The sequence below is a fragment of the Oreochromis niloticus genome, linkage group LG13, assembly GCF_001858045.2.
Source record: "Oreochromis niloticus isolate F11D_XX linkage group LG13, O_niloticus_UMD_NMBU, whole genome shotgun sequence".
Lineage (NCBI taxonomy): Eukaryota > Metazoa > Chordata > Actinopteri > Cichliformes > Cichlidae > Oreochromis > Oreochromis niloticus.
In genome coordinates this window covers 11,076,981-11,098,715 of record NC_031978.2, presented here as the reverse complement: position 1 = coordinate 11,098,715, position 21,735 = coordinate 11,076,981, and the positions used below count along the sequence as shown (strand labels likewise).

General features: G+C 38.3%; 1 protein-coding gene across 6 annotated transcripts; it reads left to right on the top strand.

Moving 5' to 3' along the window:
* Nucleotides 1–1,654: 1,654 nt before the first annotated feature.
* On the top strand, nucleotides 1,655–21,180 carry ppm1ba (protein phosphatase, Mg2+/Mn2+ dependent, 1Ba). Of its 6 annotated transcripts, XM_025897346.1 has the most exons (7): nucleotides 1,656–2,086; nucleotides 10,747–11,656; nucleotides 12,252–12,369; nucleotides 13,584–13,698; nucleotides 13,930–13,987; nucleotides 17,271–17,287; nucleotides 18,106–21,180. In XM_025897346.1, coding segments are annotated over exons 2-7 (1,191 nt in total). In that variant the 5' UTR covers nucleotides 1,656–2,086; nucleotides 10,747–10,774; the 3' UTR covers nucleotides 18,107–21,180. The 6 variants fall into 6 exon arrangements, with proteins under 6 accessions (XP_003438486.1, XP_025753131.1, XP_025753132.1 ...); XM_003438438.5 differs by lacking the exon at nucleotides 17,271–17,287 and having other exon boundaries at nucleotides 1,655–1,800; XM_005474343.4 differs by lacking the exon at nucleotides 17,271–17,287 and having other exon boundaries at nucleotides 1,657–2,086.
* Nucleotides 21,181–21,735: the final 555 nt, after the last annotated feature.

Here is a 21,735-nt window from a genome sequence, read left to right as displayed (position 1 = left end):
CAACTTATTATTTAATTAGGCTGAAAGTTAACCTTCACTCTGTATTATCGCCAATGCATATAGATCAATATTATAGCATATTAACATATATTAACAACTTTCACTCTATCATGCTATCATGTAGTTACCTGTGGTCTTACATTTATTTTAGTTGAAGAGAAGCTTCATATGTGAATATGGTTATTTACACAGTATGTAAATAAAGTGGTTACACTTTACGTTGGGGCAACATCTACAAAGTGACAGTCATTTGTTTATGACTGATTCATTTACAAATATTTTATAGATGAATTATAAGTAATTACTCTGTGTTAGTCCTGCCACGGTCCAAGGTGTACCCTGTATGACAACAGGATTAGGCTCCAGCCCCATCCTGCAACCCTGAATTGGATACGCAGAATAACATGGGTGGCTCTAAGTAAGTAGTAACAGCTTTTTGGTTGCCATATTGTAGAAATTCCTCCTCTATCATGACACTTTGCTCACTGTTTGTTATTGGGAAATAAACTTTACTTACTTAAGCAAATAATATATTATAATGTCTATGATTATATCTAGCTTATTAATATTAATAACCATGGCTTGATGAATTGATTGCCTTTAATGTTTTCAGAACATTAGGTCTGGAGGTAACTAATGTTTGCTTATGGAAATTTCTTACTAATATTTACTTAATGGCTTGGAGGAATCGTCAATCTGAAGACTGATAATTTTTTACATGGAAGATAACTGGAAGATAGTTTTTACAACTTAGCAACCCAAAAAGTTGCTGTGATATTAATTTGCAGTGGATTTAAAAAACTTTCACTATGTGATCCATAGCACAGTGGGTAACAAATGACTGAATTTACTACTTAGAATGTAAATTTCCATAGTCTAGGTAACCATTTTGCCTCACACATTTGAGTTATGGTTCTAAAAGACAACCTTCAGTCCATTTCTTCCTAGATTTCCTCAAGGTGCAATTACCAATGTCTCACTTGGCCACAATATTAAAGCCACATGTCTAATGCCGTAAAGATGTCCTGTATGTTGCCAAAAGAGTTTGGATCAGTTAGTGTATGGACTCCAGATCCCATGGGTGTTCTGTTTGGCAACTGGATGTTTAGATCCTTTAGTTCTTGTGCATGGTGAGGAGAAGCCTCCATAGACTTGCAATCTTGGTAGTTTGTATGCAGGTCAGAACCTAGTGCTTTTTGCAGGGCGGTGTTGTGCACTGTCCTGCTAGGGGTGGGCACAGCCTTTGGGGAGTGCCATGTGTTGCTTGACCTGTGGCTGTGATTAGGTAACTGGTAACACTGATACTTTCCACAGCTCTGTAAGTCCCATCAATATTGTAACTAAAGGATTAATTCTCTTTACTCCATTTGTCCCCATTTGGCAATGGAACTGGCAACAACTAAATGGGGTGTTGCACTGTTTTTATTAATTACTTCCCAACTGTGCTATTTATGGCACGCAGGCACCTCTCTTCTGAAAACAGCATATGAACGGAGGAGAAATTATAAATCACATAATCTCACCAAAGGCAAATAAAAGAAAACAGCTGGATTTTCACAGTTTATGTTTTTAGAGAAACAAATTGACTGGTACATTAGTTGACCAATCGTATCTCAGCTTCGAATCAGTTTTTATCCAATCACAGAAGAGAGCGATAGTCTTGCCCCTCCCAAAAACTGGATGCTGAAAAAGAACGTCATCTACCTTTTTACATTTAGCTTTAGCAAAAATTAGCTAGGTGTTCAATTATAGATAAATCCTGCCGAACCAAGCGTATTTTCTTTTGAACCGACAGCCTAAGTAAGAGCGATATATTTGGCGCTCCCTGGTTTTACAGTGCCAAACATGTATGTAAAAGCCTTACGTCGATGCAGAGACATGTTGAAAGGAGAACTGGTCGTGTGAAACGCTGGCTAGCTTACTCAAAGCTAACTGACGAACAGGGGCCGAGAAGCGAAAGTGGCTAATATTAAGGACTGCTAAGCCTATCACAACAAGGCTGGGTGTCTTAGCATATCTACCGTGATCACGAGAAGAGGGGCTGATAGAGGGAGAGTGAGAGTGAGAGAGATTCCTTTCATACGCAGTAAGTAACACTTGGTACTCGGAATGAGCAACGAATCTACACTGGCTAGCGACCCGCTAACGTGTAACGTTAGACAAACACTTTGACAACTGTGAACTTCGCTAGCTGGTTAGCTAGCAGTGTAAGTGGCCTCTGTTTTAGGTAAAGAGAATCGAGAATTGGCTTGATTTTACTTCAGGATCTCAAAGTACTGTTATTTATATGTATTTATTGGGACAGAGAGTACGATGTTGTCGTTGACGCCGGTGTAGCTACACTTACTAACACGCCCGAGCTCCATTCAGGTGATTTTCACATTAATTGTAGCGTTTCACGCACTTGTCAATATTCAAATGGGTTATCAGCGTCACGCTGCTGGCGGATTAATGATTATCCATGGGTCTATCCATGTGATCCGAGAAGGTTTGGTTTGTCTTTATTTGCTTATGGCATGTGTCGACAGTTTTTCTCCAGTAAATTTATTTTTAATCTGATTCATGAGTATTTGCAACAGGTGCGAGTTACGTGGAACTGGTTTTAATGTGTAGCTTATTCTGGTTGCTGATTAGCATAAAGCTAGCTTTTGTTTTAGACGTATTGTTTACTAACAATTAGTTAGTAAAGTAGAGTCTAGCTTTATTTTAAGCTCGTCCATGTTTTCGATTCCCATTTGCTCCTATGAAGCTCCAGTACAGGGATTAACTTGTTTTATTGCCTTGTTGTGGGTACTTTTATTGGGTTGTTGGTGTGTGTGGCAGTGTGTTTGTGTGACGGTGTATTCCAGAAATGGCAGCAGCATCAGTGGCATGTTTGTGTTGGCACCTTGATGTGAACTCCTGCAATAGCCATGCTCTTTTAGCCTATGACTGCACTGGGTGCATGGGCTTGTCCGAAGGCCTTTATCTATACCCATGTGGTTGTCTTAGTGTGAACTGAAAGGGTTCACACGCAGATGTAGTGGCAAGCCTTGAATAGCTGACAGATTAATTTGTGTTTGTGCTTATGTCTCAGAACAGGGTGATAGTATTGTTTAAGATTCTTGAATCAGCTTGTGGGGTTATGTAAATGCTGTGCACGTGCTTTTATAATGTATCCCAAAGGAACTGAAAGTGGTTTTAGTGCATGCTTAAATACTCGTTTATACTTGTTTATAGTCCCTCATCATTTCGCCACTTCTGAGAGTTGAGAAATGATGAGAAAACAGAGGTACATATATATACCGTGCAATGCAAAAGTATTTGCTCCCTTTCTGATTTCTTAATTTTTTTTAACCCATTTTTCACATTTACATGTTTCAGATCATGAGACAAATTTTAATATTAGCCAAAGCTAACCTGAGGAAATATATTACTTTTAAAATAAATTATTATGTTTTTTTGTTTTTTTTTAAAAACTAACAAAACATACCTGGCATACCTGGTGGAAAAAATAAGTGATTATAAGGTAACTGTGATTAACCAATTTTTTTTTTTGGGAAAGCTGAGTTCAATTTCAAATAGCCACACCTAGGCCTGATTACTGCCAGACCTGTTGAATCAAGAAACCACTTAAATAGAACCTGTCTGACAAAGTGAAGTAGGCTAAAAGAGCTCAAAAGGCAACACATCATGGTACGATCTAAAGAAACTCAATAAACAGCAGAAAAACAAACTCACTGGCATCTGTCAGTCTGGAAAGTGCTTCAAAGCCCTTTCTAAAACTTTGGGAACCTAGCAGCCATTATCCACAAATGGAGAAAACTTTAAACAGTGGTGAAGATTCCCAGTGGCTTTCGACCAAAATTACTCCAAGTGCACATCAGTGTCTCATCAAGGTCGTCACAAAATAACCCAGAACAGAATTGCAGCTCACTTTACTCACTCTGTAAAGTCAGAGATCATGATTCAACAATAAGAAAACGACTTCTGGGGTTGTTTGTTGCTTCAGGATGTGGACAATGATCCAAAACACACCAGCAAGTCCACCTCTGAACGTCTCAAAAAACCCAGAGAAAATATAGGTTTTGATGTCGCCTAGCTAAAGCCCAGACTTGAATCCCTCTGGTGTTGCTGAATTAAAACAATTCTGCAAAGAAGAGTGGGACAAAATTCCTCCACAGCAAAAGCCTCATTGCCAGTTATTGGTGCCAATGCTGGCACAACCAGCTAATAGGTTTAGGGGGCAATTACTTTCACACATAGAAAGGGTCAGGTAGGTCTCAGTATTTTTTTTTCCCTTAATAAATAGAATCATCATTGTATTTAACCGGGTTATCTTTGTCTGATATTATAAGTTTGATGATCTGAAACGTGTGAGACAAAAATGCAAAAATAAGAAATCAGGAAGAGGGGGGGGCAAACACTTTTTCACAGCACAGTATATTGCAGAGAAACCACTTGCAGTCCAGTATGACATGACACATGTACTTTCAACCTCTTTGGTCTGGACTGACATCCCCATCATCTGTTCAAAGAACACTTGTTCTGGGAAATTGACAGCTTCAAAGATGAGTCATCAAAGAGAGGGGGATCTGTGTGTTCCAGTTGTCAAATTTGTTTAAAAAAAAAAAGTCAAGGTTGAGGTAAAGTTGTTTTTTCTTTTTAATCATAACTGAGAACAGTGTGTTATACCAGCTGTTCACTGCCTTCTTTATAAAATCATTAAATGTGGATGTGGCTAATGGGTACTAGCAAAAAGATGATTCATATAAGCACATTAGTAGAAACTGAGCATTTACATGTCTGTATGTTGTGGATTTTCTCTTCAGAGATGGACTCAATTGTAGACTTAAACTATAACAGTCACAGCTCAGTTTTTTTTTTAATATTGACTAGCTATATGTGTCTTATAATTTGTTTTTGGTATTGTGATCTAAGGAGGTCATAGCTTTCTTGAAGTTACCCACTGATTAGTGAAGTTAAATTATGATGCCTCAAGCTTCAACTATTTGCCATTGCCATCTTGATATTTTGGTAAATCTGACAGTGACAAACATTTAACAACTTATCAGTCACAAATTGTTGGCATACCCTGAATAATCTTCCTTTCCAAACATGAACATAATTTGCAAAAGTTCAATTCATGATGCCCTGGAACTACTGTCAGTCTTCAGATCTCAGATCTCATTGTACAACCGTATAGTTACGATAAAGGCATTCTATTCTATTCTATTCTATTCTATTCTATTCTATTAGAATGGATTTTACTTAGTTCATACAACATATAGCAAATTTCTCCAGGTAGAGGATAGGAATTTAAATCTGAACACAAATAAAATTAAAAAGAAAAGTGAATACTTTGGGAAAGAAATATGGCCAATGGTTACTTTTGAGGTGGTAATGCAGCCATGTCAGTTCAGAAGATTAATTCAGCAGCACTAAGGTGTTTCCTTTATTGAGTTAGCTTTGAAGTTGATGACTTCCATGCTCCCCCTAAATATGTTGCATTACAGTATAGTTGTTGGGTTAAGTTTTTGTTTCCTAACTCCACTACTTTAGTTGTGTCCATCGAAAGACAGGATGCAGCAGTGGGATATTGTCATGTGCTAATATCCCATTCAGGCTTTTACTTTTTACCTTAATTTCCCCTCATCAGCTCCTCAGCATGGTACAACACCTCTACAGCAAGCTACACTGCTACCATGCTGCATTTCCTATCAGCCTAATATTATCATCATGTCATTTTCCCACACAAAACAACAGTACAGTAGTTTAGTAAGGTGATGCTGACTTCTAAAGGTAGATTGGCCATTATATCACACACTGTACCTTTCATGTCATCGAGTCAGGAGAGAGAGCTGTAAGACATTAGTAATAGTTCACTGTGTTAAGCCTGTGGTCTGCATTTGACGAGCTAATCTCACCCTGCGTGGATCCTATCAGCAGCTGACTGTTAAATTGAGTTAACTTGTTAAAGCTATCCTCCTTGCCTGAAGCTGAGAGTGGTGGTTTTTCTGGGGCGCCTCAAACAGAAACCAGTGGGGGAAAAATATTTTGGCCTAGTAAATCAGAGCAAATTCCGCCTCTGTGTTTTGGTCACCTTGATGGACTACATGAATGTTCAGACAGACATACATGTGGCAGTTCATGTGCAGTCATGTCTGACCACTACCACTGTTGCTATGACAACCACTCAGCTGCCACTCCAAGCCTGAGTAGCCATGGAGACATCAGACTTTGGGTGACATCAGTCTGTGGCGTACAAATTACCTATGCTGGTATTTATTTTTAATGAACACCAGTGCCCAAAACCATTGGCAAATTCCAAAGATTTTGGCCTTTAACCAAAGGGCAATTATCAGGACTGTAATAAAAATATTTTTAATTTACTTTTTTTTTTACTTTTTTTTTTTTTTTTAAGTGGTTCAAACTTGAATGTGTATCATATGCCAAAAAAATCTATTTTTTAAGTTTGAATACAGACTCTGGAATACAGACTCTGCTTTACCTATGTAAGCAGCCAAATGCTAAAGGCCCACTTTAAGCCAGGTATGGTACACATGTGATGTGTATGTAGTTGCAGCATAGGTGAGGGCAAATAATGTTATTTGGTGATTGTGGAAATTGCTTTGATATCTGCTCAGTATTGTGTGTGAATGCATTTGTCGTCAAGGTAATAATTCAAGTGGTCTGGACTACTGATGCTTTTCATCCCTTTGATATGTGATCAGTGACCAAGTGTGTTTGTCTGTCATGCACCTGTTGAATATCATCTAGATTTTGGAAGTCACATCAAACGCTTTGATAACAAACCATTGGCAAAGTAAAGAGGGAGAAACTTGGATAAGCATTATTTATGTCTTAAATATCAGAAGATAAAAAAGAATTCTTTTAAAAAAGGATTCCTTATTAAAAAAAGTAAAAAACAGATTGGACTGGTTAATTCGGTTAGTTAGAAATTCTAACTCCCTTCACTCATTATAGAAAGCAGAAGTTTGAAGAGGGAAAAAAAAGTATTTTCTTAATTTCAAAAGTTTATCATCATACATAATTTAAAAACCCAAACCCTTGATAATAACAAAGAAGGGATCTTGTGGCTGTTTTACTCTGGGGTGTACTTTGCTGGCTTCTTATGGGTATGCTTTAGGGTTGGGCATTTGGACGAATATATTGACGATCGACAATAGGCAGAGCCTATCATTGATAGTTTTTACAAGGGCTATTTATTTATTAAATTTATTTATTTGCCCATGAGTAAGTTTGCTAATAATGATAGCCTAGCATACTCAGCTGGATGGTGGACACGTACATTCTCATGCAAGTTAGTCATGTTTGAGTACTTTGCTCGCACTACACGTCTGCACAAGTGGGACACCGCTTTGATTACATCCTTAGGTTTACCTCTTTCATCTGGTTTAAAGCCAAAGAAATCCCAAATTGGCGGATTTATATATTTTTTAGTGCTGTCAGCGTTAACGCGCTGACATCACGACTAACGCGATTAACAATGAACCATGTGGAGCGCAGACTGAGTCAAAATCCCTGAAATGTCACTGTCAATGCATTTCGGCAGTTTGTCCAAATTTTGTTCATTCTGCGCTCCAGATGGGTGAGAGCGTTAAAATCGTGATGACCACGGACTTCTTCTGTATTGTAAACACGCAAATCAGTCCGTGCATGATTACATTGCCCCCGCCCATCAAAAAGTCTGCGCATGTGCGAATGTGTCACCCAACGCCATATATATATCTTGACAACTAATTTCACCTTGCGTCAGCCAGCAGCCACTTGCAGTTGGTTGGGGAATATGTGTTTTTGAGATGTTACGGGCAAATTTCTAGGCCAGTAGGACTGGAGCTTTAGTTATAAAAATGAAATGAGATACACCTGCCATTGCACAGCTCAAACTGTTACTTGATTGTAGTGCTGTCAAAATTGCTCAAAAATCACATTTGATTATTATGCATTCCAAAAAAAAATTCCCACAGAATCAAACTATTTGATTGTGCGCTACTTTGACACACAGTAGGGCTGTTCAATTAATCAAATGTTAATTTCAAGTACAGTTTTAGCTTCCAGCAGTTAAACGGCATAATATAGATAAAGTGTGATGTGTGAGTGAGGTGCATGCTGTCAGCCTGACAGTGTAGCGTGATATTATTGCCTTTGAAGTCTTTCTGTTCTTTTAGTTAGGTGGGGGAAAGATGAGTACACAAGGCGGTCTAAATGCTTCATATGTAGATGAGGGTGACTCACTCACTGAGTCCCCTTTATCTATGTCTAGTTAGCATTCATATGTGTTATTTTGTTGATGAAATCTGTGTTTTTACATTTGACTTTAAATCATAAGTTAATAGCAAAATAGTGGGCACTTATCTATTTTTATTTTTTGAGAGGAACCTTTTAGCTCTGTCCACATGTACATTAACAGACAGCATCCTTTAAGTATGCCTGCAACTTACTTGTAAGTAGCATTTATTGATATTTTCAGATATAAGGTATGGGTTATTGTGCAATTTCCGTGGCTAAGATTCCATTAAGCAGTGTGACAATCAATAAGACTGTAAAAGTTAATGTTCTCACATTGCATAACCAATAAACATACTGGATAGAGAATTTCTCTCTGCTATCCAGCAGCGTAATGCTGCTGTGCATTTAGCTAATGCAGGTGCAGTTATTGATAGATAACGCATCCTCTTGAACACTCTGTGGAGTTTGTTAATGCTTTTTGAAGGCAGTCCTGACTACCCAGAGAAGCTTTTAAAGTTTCTTCTCAGTCTCTTTAAGAATAAATCAAAGGAGCTGCTATTTGTGGATGTGATGTGCAGTGATCACCAATAAGAAATAAGAAACAGTTGATGTGTTCCTTAAGCCTTAGATAGAAAGTATAAGAAACACAGGAAAAAAAGTTCCAGCAACCCAAAAGTTAAATATTTTCCTTAAATATCTGTGGGGGTATTTGTAGGCTTTGTGTTTTCAGAACATAACAAAGTCATATGAGATTTGTAAGCTGTTTATATTGGCTGAGAAGACATTCTGTGCACCGTAGATTCTCAGGCATGAAACTGAACTCTGATAAGTGATTAAAATAAGTTGATGAGATGTTTTTTTTAATAATTTCACCTAAATAGGTATGTCTATCTATACTGTCTAATAGGGGGAAAAAAATCTTCTAAATAACTTTTTTTCACCCAGCACTAGTTGGAAGAGGAGATGACTGTAAAGCAGTCAAAGATGGGTAGATACCCAAAAAATGGTAACATTTCAAAATCATGAATATATTACAAGAGAACACTATTCATCCTCCCCTAGTTATATTATGCAAATCTTTATACTTTCCTTTACGATTTCTACAACCTTTCCTTAATATCATTAGTAATCATGAAGATTACTTTTAATTTTGTCTAATTAGTTTTTCCCAAAAATTAACAGTGGGTATGACAGTTATAAGTTAAGGTATTTCTAATACAAATCTCTCATGGATGGTTTGGAATGAGTCTGTCTGTATTTTTCATGTATTGATGTTGATTAGGGTTGTTGCCATACTGGAATTTCAAAACTCGATACCGATACTCAGGAAAAGACTCCATACTGCTTTTGATACCCAAGGGAAAATGTAATGGCGAAGAGGTAGTTTCTTGAAAAATGTTAAGCTGTTAATTTTCAACTAATTTCCCAAGTACAAGTTAGATCTAACAAAAAAGTATTTAAGATTTAGTTTAGAGATTCTATTTGCTTCACAAATTCACATAATTTCATTTGAGATCGTGATGGTAAAATATAGGTAATATAACGGGGTACAACAGAGTACCTCACACATCTAAATAATTTAATTATTGTAGAAGAAGAACAGTATGCTAAAGCTAAAACAAGCTTTTGATAAAGTGTGGTATGGTTTATGATAAAATAAAGAAGAGATCAAAAAAGCTGATTACTGTACAAGATTTAATTGGTCACTACCTGCATTTTAAAACTGACAACACAGCTGGCTGAAACAAAATGGAATTGAACAAATTTTAATCAATTTTTGTAAAAGTAGAAAAGTTACTTTATTAATGATAACAGGGGGCTAATGTGGCCGTCGGGTAATTGCTAATGGTTAAACGGCTAATGTTAAAATCTGTGCCGGTCAGGTTAACGTTTTTAACTCTTTAACACTTTATTGTTGTTCTAACAGGAACTTTACTGACCCCTTTAAATTCCTCCTAAAGTGTTGCTCAGTGTTATGAATGTTATGAACTACTTTTGCTGTTAATGAGAGGAGGAGGTGGGTGCCTGTCTGCGTGAAGTGGTGCTGTGTGAAGGTATGCATCTGCTGGACGAGGCACCAAAGTCACTGTTTGTATCAGTGTTGTTCCAAATGAGTATCTAATTCAATATTAATTTTAGTTTGAATGAATATCTGAATATCTTGTTGTTTTTTTTTTGTTTTTGTTTTTTTTGTTGTTTTTTTTTTTGACTACCCAAATGCTGTTGTGTATATAAACTGAATGCAGCGTCAGCAAGCAACTTTCACACAATGCTACTATAAATCTAGTAGAGATTGAGAACACATTATGAACAGTGATAAGTTATGTGCTTTACTTGAAACAGCATTTTCTGCACTTTTCCTGAAATCTACCAAACACAGTCTTGGCAGTGAATAATTTAACTCTGTATTGTAATCCGCCAGCGTAGTAGAGACATAATTAACTGTTCAGTACTGTTTCATTGTCTGATTTTCTTTCTCTGTCCCTTGTTTCTTTTTATTTTCCTCTCCAACAGCTAGCAGTGGGTCTCTCAGGGCAGAGCCATGGGTGCGTTCCTGGACAAGCCCAAAACGGAGAAGTACAACTCACATGGCGAGGGCAATGGCCTGCGCTATGGGCTAAGCTCCATGCAGGGCTGGCGGGTGGAGATGGAGGATGCTCATACAGCTGTGTTGGGGCTTCCAGCCCCTGGTATGACTGACTGGTCCTTTTTTGCTGTGTACGATGGCCACGCAGGCTCTAAAGTTGCCAATTACTGCTCCAAGCATCTTCTTGAGCACATAATCACCGCTAGCTTAGGGGCTGGAAACACACAAGGCTCTCAGTCTGGATCAGATGGCTCCAACGCTCCAGCACCAGTTCCGCCTGCAGTGGAGGCTGTGAAAACCGGCATCCGGACAGGCTTCCTGAAAATAGATGAGCACATGCGCAGCTTCTCCGACCTTCGAAATGGCATGGACCGCAGTGGCTCTACAGCAGTGGGAATTCTTCTGTCACCTGATCATTTCTTCTTCATTAACTGTGGGGATTCTCGAGCAGTTCTCTACCGCAATGCACAGGTGTGCTTCTCCACACTTGACCACAAGCCTTGCAACCCACGTGAGAGAGAGCGCATCCAGAATGCTGGCGGTTCAGTGATGATTCAAAGGGTTAATGGGTCACTGGCTGTATCAAGGGCCTTGGGGGACTATGATTACAAGTGTGTGGATGGTAAGGGTCCCACAGAGCAGCTGGTTAGCCCTGAACCAGAGGTGTTTGTGATGGTTCGTGCCCCGGAACAGGATCAGTTTGTGATTTTGGCGTGTGATGGAATCTGGGACGTTATGTCCAATGAGGAGTTGTGCGAGTTTGTGAAATCGAGGCTTGAGATCTGTGATGATCTGGAGAAAGTCTGCAATGAAGTGGTGGATACCTGTCTGCACAAGGTATGTACTTATTTGTTTTGGAGTTTATCATTTGTATATTTTGCTGTGACATCCTCTGCTTTCTTTTGACTTATGGAGACGTACATGTGTAGAAAATTTTGTCAGCAAGATGTCCATTTCAATTTCCTGCCATAGAAGAACACTATATGATGAAGAAAGTTTTAGAGAATGTTTTATTTTGTTGAACAAGAGCTATTTGTAACAGCTTTAATGGCTCAGTAAACTTTCCCTTACTAAAAAAAGGAGAGAAATTGTTTTGGCAGTCTTGAAAACCGGACAAAAAATGAAAAGAATGAAGTACAGAGCTTTGAAGTACAAAATGCTTGAAAGATGGCTTCAAGTCTTGCAGGTTACTCCTTAATCCTGACCAGCAGCTGTTATCTGCTTGAATTCAATAAATAATAGATGGGGAAAAATGTATTTTATTGCTTATTTACTGTATGTTTTTGATAGAATCATGTTCTACTTGGCTCTGAGTTACAGTGCAGGTTATTCAGTCACTTATACCCTATGAAAAATTAAAGCTATACAACATCTTCTTTTAACCTGCTCTTTCTTCTCTTTCTTTATTTGTCTGTCCTCTGGTCCATCTTAGGGGAGTCGGGATAACATGAGTGTTGTGTTAGTGTGTTTGCCCAACGCTCCCAAAGTATCGGAGGAAGCTGTGAGGAAAGACACTGAGCTCAACAGTTACCTGGAGTCTCGAGTTGAAGGTGAGAGTGGCTGAATGAAGAAAAATAATGTTTATGTATTAATAGTCTTTGCGGGAATGAATTCTACACACACAATTTTAATTTAAATAGGGTATTGGGGGAAAAATGGACAGCTGGGGATTTATTGATAACCTTTCTTTATATGTAAAGTTTTTTGCCTATATTTACACCCATCTTATTTCAGCTGAAACTGTGCATCATATCTGTATATTCCCTCGATTGACCTTGCTACTTGCTATTGTCTAACCTTCAGCCAAATTTGCTCAGGCTCACAGTAGAAGAATGACACCATCATGACCTCTTTTTCCACTTCAGCGAGCATCTCCCCTCTTTATTTGCTCTTCGCTCCTCTCCTCCCTTCCTCCCTTCCTTCACTCAAACATTCACTGTCTTGTTGGAATGAATTTCCTTCTCCTTTCCTGTACTCGTTGCCCCTTTCTTCTTTCTAATTTCAACCCATATTATTATTTATTTATTTTTTTGTCTCTGGGAGCACGAGACCCTTTGAACACAGCGCAGCCTTTCTGGTCAGCTCTCTTCGCTCGCTATGTGCTGTTTGAGATACCGGTCACTTAAGAAATACATTTTTTTAGCTCTGAGGAATAACTTAAAATGAATCCTTAAAGTTTTTGTTTTTACCTGTCTGATACCAGTGTCATCTTGAAATAAAATGTTAAAAAAAAGGCCTTAATATCAACCGTAAGACTCTGAAATGGAGATTAAAAGACAGGTAATTATTTCATGTTATAAAGTAAGTTCATGTTGGCTGAAAAGCACTCTAAAATGGGTCAAAATCATTCCACTTTTGAAGGTACAGTTCAGAAGTTCAAACAGTGTTTGTGTAAAGCAGGCTAGATGCTTGGCTTAGGGTACTGTCTAATACTGGAAGACAGAGGAGAGAGGGAATAGAACAAAACAGAGAGGGAGGAATTCTCTGGCGGAACATTATCTTGGCCCTATGCCACTCCCAACTCAGTTGCAGGCCTCTTTCTGTCACCATCTTTCTCCCTCTCCTCGTTTCAGAGACACACTGGCTTCCACAAATTGACTTGTATGTTTTCCATCTTCACTTCCTTTCTCCTCATTCGTCACATTTTTGGTCTCTGTCCTTCTGCTGTTCTGCTCTCCCTCCTCTGTCTTTGCACAGACGTTCATGGCTATCATCAGCTCTTTTAATACCGACTTGTGTAACAACATGTCTGGTGCTGTTTTAGAGATGCTGTCTCGGCCAGGGGAGGAGGGGTTTCCGGATCTGGTAACAGTGATGAGAAACCTGTCCACTGACAGCGGCATGCCCCCTCTGCCACCAGGGGGTGGTCTTGCCAGCAAGTAAGCACCATTTGACATTTATTAAAAAAAATGATTAAAATATGAAAGTGTTAAACATCTATAATACTTCATTATGTGCTCAGACAGTGGTAATTATAGAAATGTTACAAATTTGATTTATTTTTAACAGCTACACCTTTACTCTACTTAGTCCTCCACTGTCTTGTAGCTTCGATTGATGGCTCTAACCAATACCTTATGAAATTTTTTGTATCTGTGTTCCTCTCGCAGACGCAGTGTTATTGAAGCAGTATACAACCGTCTGAACCCATACAGGGAGGAGGATGGAGTAAGTATCAGTATATATGAAACATAAGTGCTTTGTCTTTGACCATTTAGACATAAAATGCTGAAAATGTTGAGGGCACATGGCAAATTTGAATTTCAGCTGTCCTATGTCTCAAGTTTCTTTAACGTATGACTTTAAATGCACTTAGTTGGCTGTAGTTGTACATTTAAATTAACAGTTGATCAGCTAATTATGTAGTCACAGAGTAAGTGTGTACGCTCTGTGTAACATATTCCCATGAAATACCAGTGGGAGATCTTCTTTTGTTAATCTTATGTTGATTCATCTCATGTGGTGGCCTAAGCTGGTGATTTATAGACAAAGTATAAAATTACTGACTTAAGATGTGGCTTTGAGCCCATCCCCTTTCAGTTATGTTAAATGCTGTTTTTCTCTACGCGTGGTGCAAGATGATACAGCTTTGTCAGGAAATGTTTGAGTGGAACTATGAAGTTGCAAGTGAAGACATTCATTTTCAGGTTATCTGCTTCAAATAGGCTTTTTTTTAAATCATTTATTTTATTTGCCTCCACCGTTTGGAGCTTTCTTTATCCTATCAGAAAAGTGTATGAAGACTCTTTAGTTAGGCTTTTAAGTGCAGTTATCTGACACTGGTATGAGAAGTTTTCCCATGTTTGAGCATGAGAATGTGATATGTGAATGTACATTTCTAAATTTACTTTGCTGCTGAATGGTAGATTTTGCTCTGCATCCTTCAGCTTTAGTGTCTTTATGTGTAATTTGAATTTTTTTTAAATTTGCCAATATGAACACAGACATTCACGCTCTCATACTGACACCCATTCACATACTGAATGAGGTAGTAAATCTACAATAAAATAATAGCAGATAAAGGCAAATACTAACAACAAATAGAAAAGAAAAACATCCACCTTTTAAAGCTTTCAAGTTTAATGTTTAATAAAAGAGTTTCCCCTGTAAGCCTGGTTTTCAAATGTTGTAGTGGTTGTAAGTGACAGTGACAGGAGATACTGTGCAGTGACTTTGACAGTGCTGTTTAACTCATTACATTACCTTCTGCTTTTTCTACTGGCAGAAGTTTTCCACTTTAGTCAGCATTTTAAAATTTGTGTCCTCATATTCGCCTTTTGTAAGTGACATATGTAGACACTGTTTTATACAGCATGTGCATAAAAAATGGAATCCAAAATTATGTCCCAAGGAAAATATTGACTTATTTTTATTTGCCAGTAAAGACAGACACCCTTTGTTACTCTGATTTTTTTTTTTTCTACAACCATAGACTGTATATGAAAGATAGCAATGGATAATTTAGTTTCGAACTCTGCATTTTAAATTCTTCAGTGTAAGCATTTTGGCTACCACAACTTTGGTGTTGGAGGCAGAAGTGACCTTATTTGGACAATAAGGGTGTGTACTAAGCTAGCAACTGGCAAACTTAGTTGACAGTTTGTAGACTCCACTGGTGCAATACACACACTACTGCTAATTAGTGCTAAATAATAGACTAATAAAATACTAGGGTATGAGTAAACAACACTGAAGGACAAACACACGGATTGTACTGCACAAGACACCAAGCTGTGTTATTTGTCAGATAATAAAGGCACCAACAGCACACACAGGCTGTTCAATTTATTGACTAAACTTAGTGACTGATTTAGATTCTGTTTGTGGAATTCTGACAGGGGATGGTAGCTAAGATGGCTATTTTCACACCCTAGATAAACTGAGGTATGAAGCACCAGTGTAAGAAAAATAAAGATTGTTTGAACTGAATCATGCAAAGCTTCTACTAGGGCCGAAATGAACATAATGGGTCCAGTTTACTTGAGGTGGATTGCTATAATAAGCTTTTCACTAATGTTTAATGGAAAGTTTAAAAAATGTCCAGGTGTTCTTTTCTAACTAGCAGCTTCATGTTCTTTGAGGTAATGGACAGTGCCAAGGCACTTGTTGAGCCAGGTTTTTAACCTGCATTTACATTTGCAGGTTACAACACATAAGCTCATTATAACCATAGAGGAGGAAAAACAATCAGCTTATATAAACAGTATTGTTATTGTTGTCCTCTTTCAAATATAGGCCTGTTTCTCTATTTTTATTATTATTATCATTATTATTAAGGGTAAACTGTTTGAGTGCTTATGAAATGGTTGCACTCCAAGTTTTGTCCAAGGATTCAGTGTTTTCTACAGAGATGGAAAATATGGAATTTTAAATCTTGGATTTTGCAGCTGTTGTTACCTGCATGCATATTTCACACAAACATGTCCTTTGACAATCACGACATGAAAAAAGGGGATCAAATATACATAAAGAAGTTAACTGCACAATTTACTGATTTCTTTTTCTTTTTCTTTTTTGTGGACCCATTTATTTTTTCTTTTTAAAAAAGAGAGAAATTTTTGATTGTTTTCACTATTTACTTGCCACTTAATTACTTTTGGTATAGTACGAATGGCCATTGGAGGGTCTGTTAAATTCATGAAAATATAGTTAAAAGTCCAAAATTTATGTCTTCCTTCACATTTATCATAGCGGTCCAGTGGGCCGGATTGGAGTCTGTGTCGGTGCAATTTTGGCCCCTGGGCCTTATGTTTGAGACCCCTGTTGCAGTAAATGGCTTACAGTACTGCATGTGTTAATGTATGTATGTAAATGTTTTTAAAGGATTGATAAGTTTTGTGTCTGTGAGAGAATCTCACACTGAGATTGAGGCCACTATTGTATTGTTTAGAATGATAAGCACTGCAGTGTCCTTAAAGAGCTCTACCTGCATATAAGGGGTCTTGTGTGGTGTGGGTGTGTGTGTGTGTCCTGTTAGCTGGATGTGATATTTGCCTCATGGTGTTGTCTTGGATTTTCTGTAATGAGTTAGAGGTACTGTGATTGTTTGCTTTGTGTACACATAATCATAGAAAAGAAATCCACACATGAAACGGATATCGGCACAGTGGGTAGGTTCTGTGTGTGACTGTACACTGTAACAAAAAGTTTTGAGTGCTACCACCTGCTAGGTGTTAGGAGAAAGAAACAAGGCTGCTTGTCATAACATTGTCAAATAGAGCCATCCTAGTTTAACCTTGACAGGTTTCTTTGTCTACATTAAGTGGCTAAGCCGTCCTCTACAGCTGCTGGAAAGAAGCATGTCATAGTAGCTCAATTAGTGCTGGTTGCACCCTTCATTTAAACATATTTTGCACATGGTGTGTAGTAAGGTACGCACCTGTAGTCACACAAACATTGACAAGGGATGTATCTATTGTCTAACTGTGTGTTCACCCTCTGATTAACGCAGCCCTCCTGTTTCATTTGGTAAGTGATCACATATATAACTGTTACACCCCCACCTCCCCCTTTTCCAACCCCTCATCTACACACATGCATACAACCACACATGCACACATGTGTACAAACACACATTCTTACAGGCATGTAAGTGGTGACCTGCTACACAAATCCTCCCTGTCACACCTTCATCTGTCTCTACTCCCTTCTCTGATCTGCTGTCCTGCATGTGGAGGTCCATTTAGAGTTTAAGGCGTGTTCATGTGGACGTCTGCAGACATGATTGTCGAGGTCTGATGAGGATGAATGATAAAGGTGTTTCTAGTCCTGTCCGTCCCCCCCTCTCACGTCACAGGCATACAAACACGCATGCACTGTTCCTACACGCATGCATTGCTGTCTCACTCAGTCTTTCAGCAGCTGCACGCAACTATACAACAGTCTTTGTTTCTGTGTCCCTCCTCGAAATAAGACGGAAGGCCTTGCAGTTGTTTTGTTGGAATATGTTAAAGAAAGACTCCGGAGACCGAGGTTGAAGATGTTTACTGCCTCACGCTGCTGTTGTAACAGCATTGTAAATATATTGTGTTGTTTCTTTGTTGAGTTGTGTTGGTCATAAGGAAAACTGACCTTCAGGTCTGGGTTTGGGGGAATAAATCCTTGAGTTTCACTTTTAAAATGTTTTGTTTAGTTTTTGTTTTTTGCTTTTTATAAAAAATGTCTTTTTTTTTCTCCCCACCCTTCTTCTCCTTCCTTTGTTTCCTGACTTTTCTCTTATTTCTTCTTCCTCTATTTTACTCTTCTTGTCTTCCCTGTTTTCTCCTCTCCCTCCTTTCCTTTTGCAGAGTGGAGCGGAATTGGAGTACCACTGGTAGCTGTCCAGTGCAACTGCCTGATCGAAAATACAGGACCACTATACCACATGAGATTACATTCATTGTCACCTTTTAATTTTTTCTGTAATTCTTTTTTTTCCCACACTGAGAATAACTGAAGCTGAAATCTTGGTTTTAAAAACACCTAATGTGGAGGACTGCAAAACTGTTTTTTTTTTTTTTTGTTTGTTTGTTTTTTTTAATAGAAAAAAATGGAGGGGGAGGGGGGGACACTGCGTTCATGTTCTGACTCAAGAACTGAATCTACAATATAAACAGAGCGAGGAGGAGAGGCCAACAAGCACAGTTTCTCTTGCCCCTTGTTTTCTTTTTTTTTTTTTTTTTTTTGTGGATTTGCAGAGACATAGGACACAGGTCTGAATCTTTTAGGGTTCTGTGGTGCCTTGCTTAGACCAGAGAGAGAGAGAAGGGAGGACCTCACAACTCGCCAGCCAGCCACGACCAAAACCAACCACTAGTGGATTCATTGTAAACACTGAGAAGGCTTAAAGTGGTTTGTGGCATTATTTCTTTGGAAGTGTGAACTTTTTCTTGCATCTGACGGGGAGTTGATCGACCACACAAGCCTGCAACTCAACTACACACCTTAAGCTACACTGTCCAGTTCAGGATCTGGGCATTACTGGTACACAAACAGGGGCCAACACTTCACTTACCAATGGACATGGCTCACTGGAGATCACCTTACAGAACTCACAGAAATGTAATAAAAATAACTAAATGAATCACTATCCAAAGACCTTGAGGTTAAAGCCTCAAATTCAGGGTCTGAAAGCCTGAGAATCCACACCTGACCATAAGGGGAGCACTTATGTGAGAGACTTTTTGGCACCAAATCCCAGTTTGGTTCCTGGATATTATGTCCAGACTTAAATGGGACGTGGACTGGTTTGCCCAGCTGCAAATACATTAAACTTGAGCGTGATAGCGACTCTTCTTGCACGTCTGCTTACTTTCTGTCTGCTCATCTCTTTCAGGATATTGTCACTTGATTTGTCACTCTTCCCTTCTGTCTGCCTTATTTTTTAAAAAAAATTTTGTTTTAACTTCAGTTTCTTTGCCTCTTCATGGGGCAGAAAAGACTCGGCTCTCATTTTGCATTTGCAGACAATGCCAGAATCATAAGCTTTTGAGCCTGCTGTTGTTGAAGATATTATAGAAAGATAGAAACTGTATATGAAATTCATAAATATAAAAAATATATATAGAGAGATATCTATATAGACAGAAATATTTTGATTTGTTTGTTGTCACTTAAATTCCCAGCCATGGTATTCATTGCGGCCTAATGTCGAAAAAAAAAAAAAAGAAGGGGGGGAAAACACCTCCCCACCCAATAAAAAAACCCCATGATGCTGCACACACCGTTCCCACACAGCAGCGTTCCAAAGACAGGGTTTGGGGTAAAGGAATTCCAACCGCCCCCTCATCCTTAACACATGCGCACACACAATCCTGCTCATGCTACAGCTTGCCTTTTTCTATCTCTCTGATATCCTGTGTGTGTATATATATTAAAAAAAGAAGAAAAAACAAAAAATACCTTTTTTTTTGGTTTAGATTGTAAACATTTATTACCTTAAATATATGCTTTTTTTGGTATACTTTTTTTTTTAATTACTATTGCTGTGGTCCTGTTACAAATGGATAAAGAAAACAACAAGAGGAACCTGAAACATACCTTTTACAACATATTGGGAGACTTGGGTTTTGGCTATTCACTGTATGAAGTCAAAGGAGGGACACTGTAGGCAGAGGAGAAGGGGTTCTACACTGAGAGTTAAATTCACAGTCACTGAATTGGTGTCCTTTTTCTTTTTTCCCCTCTTTTCCCCACAACCACCTTCATTGACTTTACCTTGAAGGCACAGGACAGTTGCTGATTTAGGTTGGGTTTGGGTTTACCAGGAGTCTTTTGTGTTAACCTAAGCACTAAAAAAGTGATGGAAGCTTTAGAAATGGATATTTGTCAGGAAAGAACTCAAGTCTTTTACAGTGTGCGCACACATGCATTGTCTATGTGTGTGTGTAGTATTTAGATGGGGTTAAAATATGCTATAAATACAGAATCATTTAATGGCATGTAATGTGCTTTCTGAAGTGGCAGTATTGGAAGAGAATACACCTGACAGAGATTGCTGGCTGGTTAATGTTATTGTGGTACACTTGCTCTTGGTGCCATATGACAAATAGGTACTTGAATGTGTAGTTCTTTTGCAGTTACAGTTGTTTTATTGCAATGATATAACTTTTCTTTGTGGTGGAGGGAGTGGGAGGGGTGGTATCTCCTATTGGTGCATGTTTTGTGATTGAGGAAGGAGTGTAATTTGCGTGTGATATGCACTGGGTGGGTGGGTGGGTGGGTGATAATGTGGACAATGTTCAGTGTGGTGAAACACAATGTTGGAGAGGAAAGGCAGTGATAGAGGAACAACCTGTAGATGAACTGGAGCACAAATGAGGATATTAATTCACTTTTAGGGACTTAACGTACAAATTAGATTTCCCTTAACTTTAAAACCCTAAACCACATGTTTCCCACCATTCCCATTGTGGACATTGTCATATCTCATATTCGCATACTTTTTAACATTGTGCAAGCTTTTACCACACTGAACATGGTCTTCAGTTTAGGTTTTTGTTTAAGCTATATCAGACACTGGGCTTGGAGAGAATTTAAGGGAGGGAAGGACAGAGACATTTATTTTTCTGAATGTAATTCTTCATTACTCACACTGATTCCACTGCATGGACTGAATACAAGCAGCACTGCAGCATCACATTCTCTCCTCATCGGTCATTTAATGGCAGAACAAGCTACCTTGGCTTCCTTTGTTTAAAAAACAAAACAAAAAAAAAAGTATATACTTGATCATTATTCTGATTGTGGAATATAATGTCAGAACTTATGTGGGAAGACATAAGATAAAGGAGACTTTGAAAGTTTGGCAATGCCTGGATAATTTGACCCTGACTTGTTGCTATGATTTAACGTTCTGTTGAGTAAAGAGAATTTTACAAGCATTTGGTCTCCTGAACCTGTCGGTTATTTTTGGGCCGGGTTGAAGGTTTACATTCCCTGTGGGCTTTTTAGCATAGACATGTGTTTCTGGTCACTCTTCATATACAAGTAGAAATTCCAGGGGTTTTTTTTCAGGACATTGTTTTAGCTCCTAAAACATCAGAAAATCATCACCTTTGTGCACCATCCCTTCGTCCAGCGTGCTTTATAATGTTGAAAGACCAAATGATGAACATAAATGTCAATAAAAGACTGAAAGGTTTAAACAGCTATGCTTTTTGCAGTTTTAGTTTGAAATGTCAGCTATTATTATGTATGCAATTAAAGTTCAGCACAACACAACAGCAAAGCTGTATTTTATGTATATTTTTTTCAGTTTAGGATCTGTGAGCTGTGAAAAGAAATGTTAATCAACACATTGTTGAAGCAAGCAAGAGGGCGTTTTGTACAAGAATAAGTTACCATATAGGTCAGAAAAGAGAGCAGCGAGTCTAACATTAAGATTGAAAGACTGACACAGGCACACAAATGTGTCAAGGGTTCTTTTTTGTAATTTA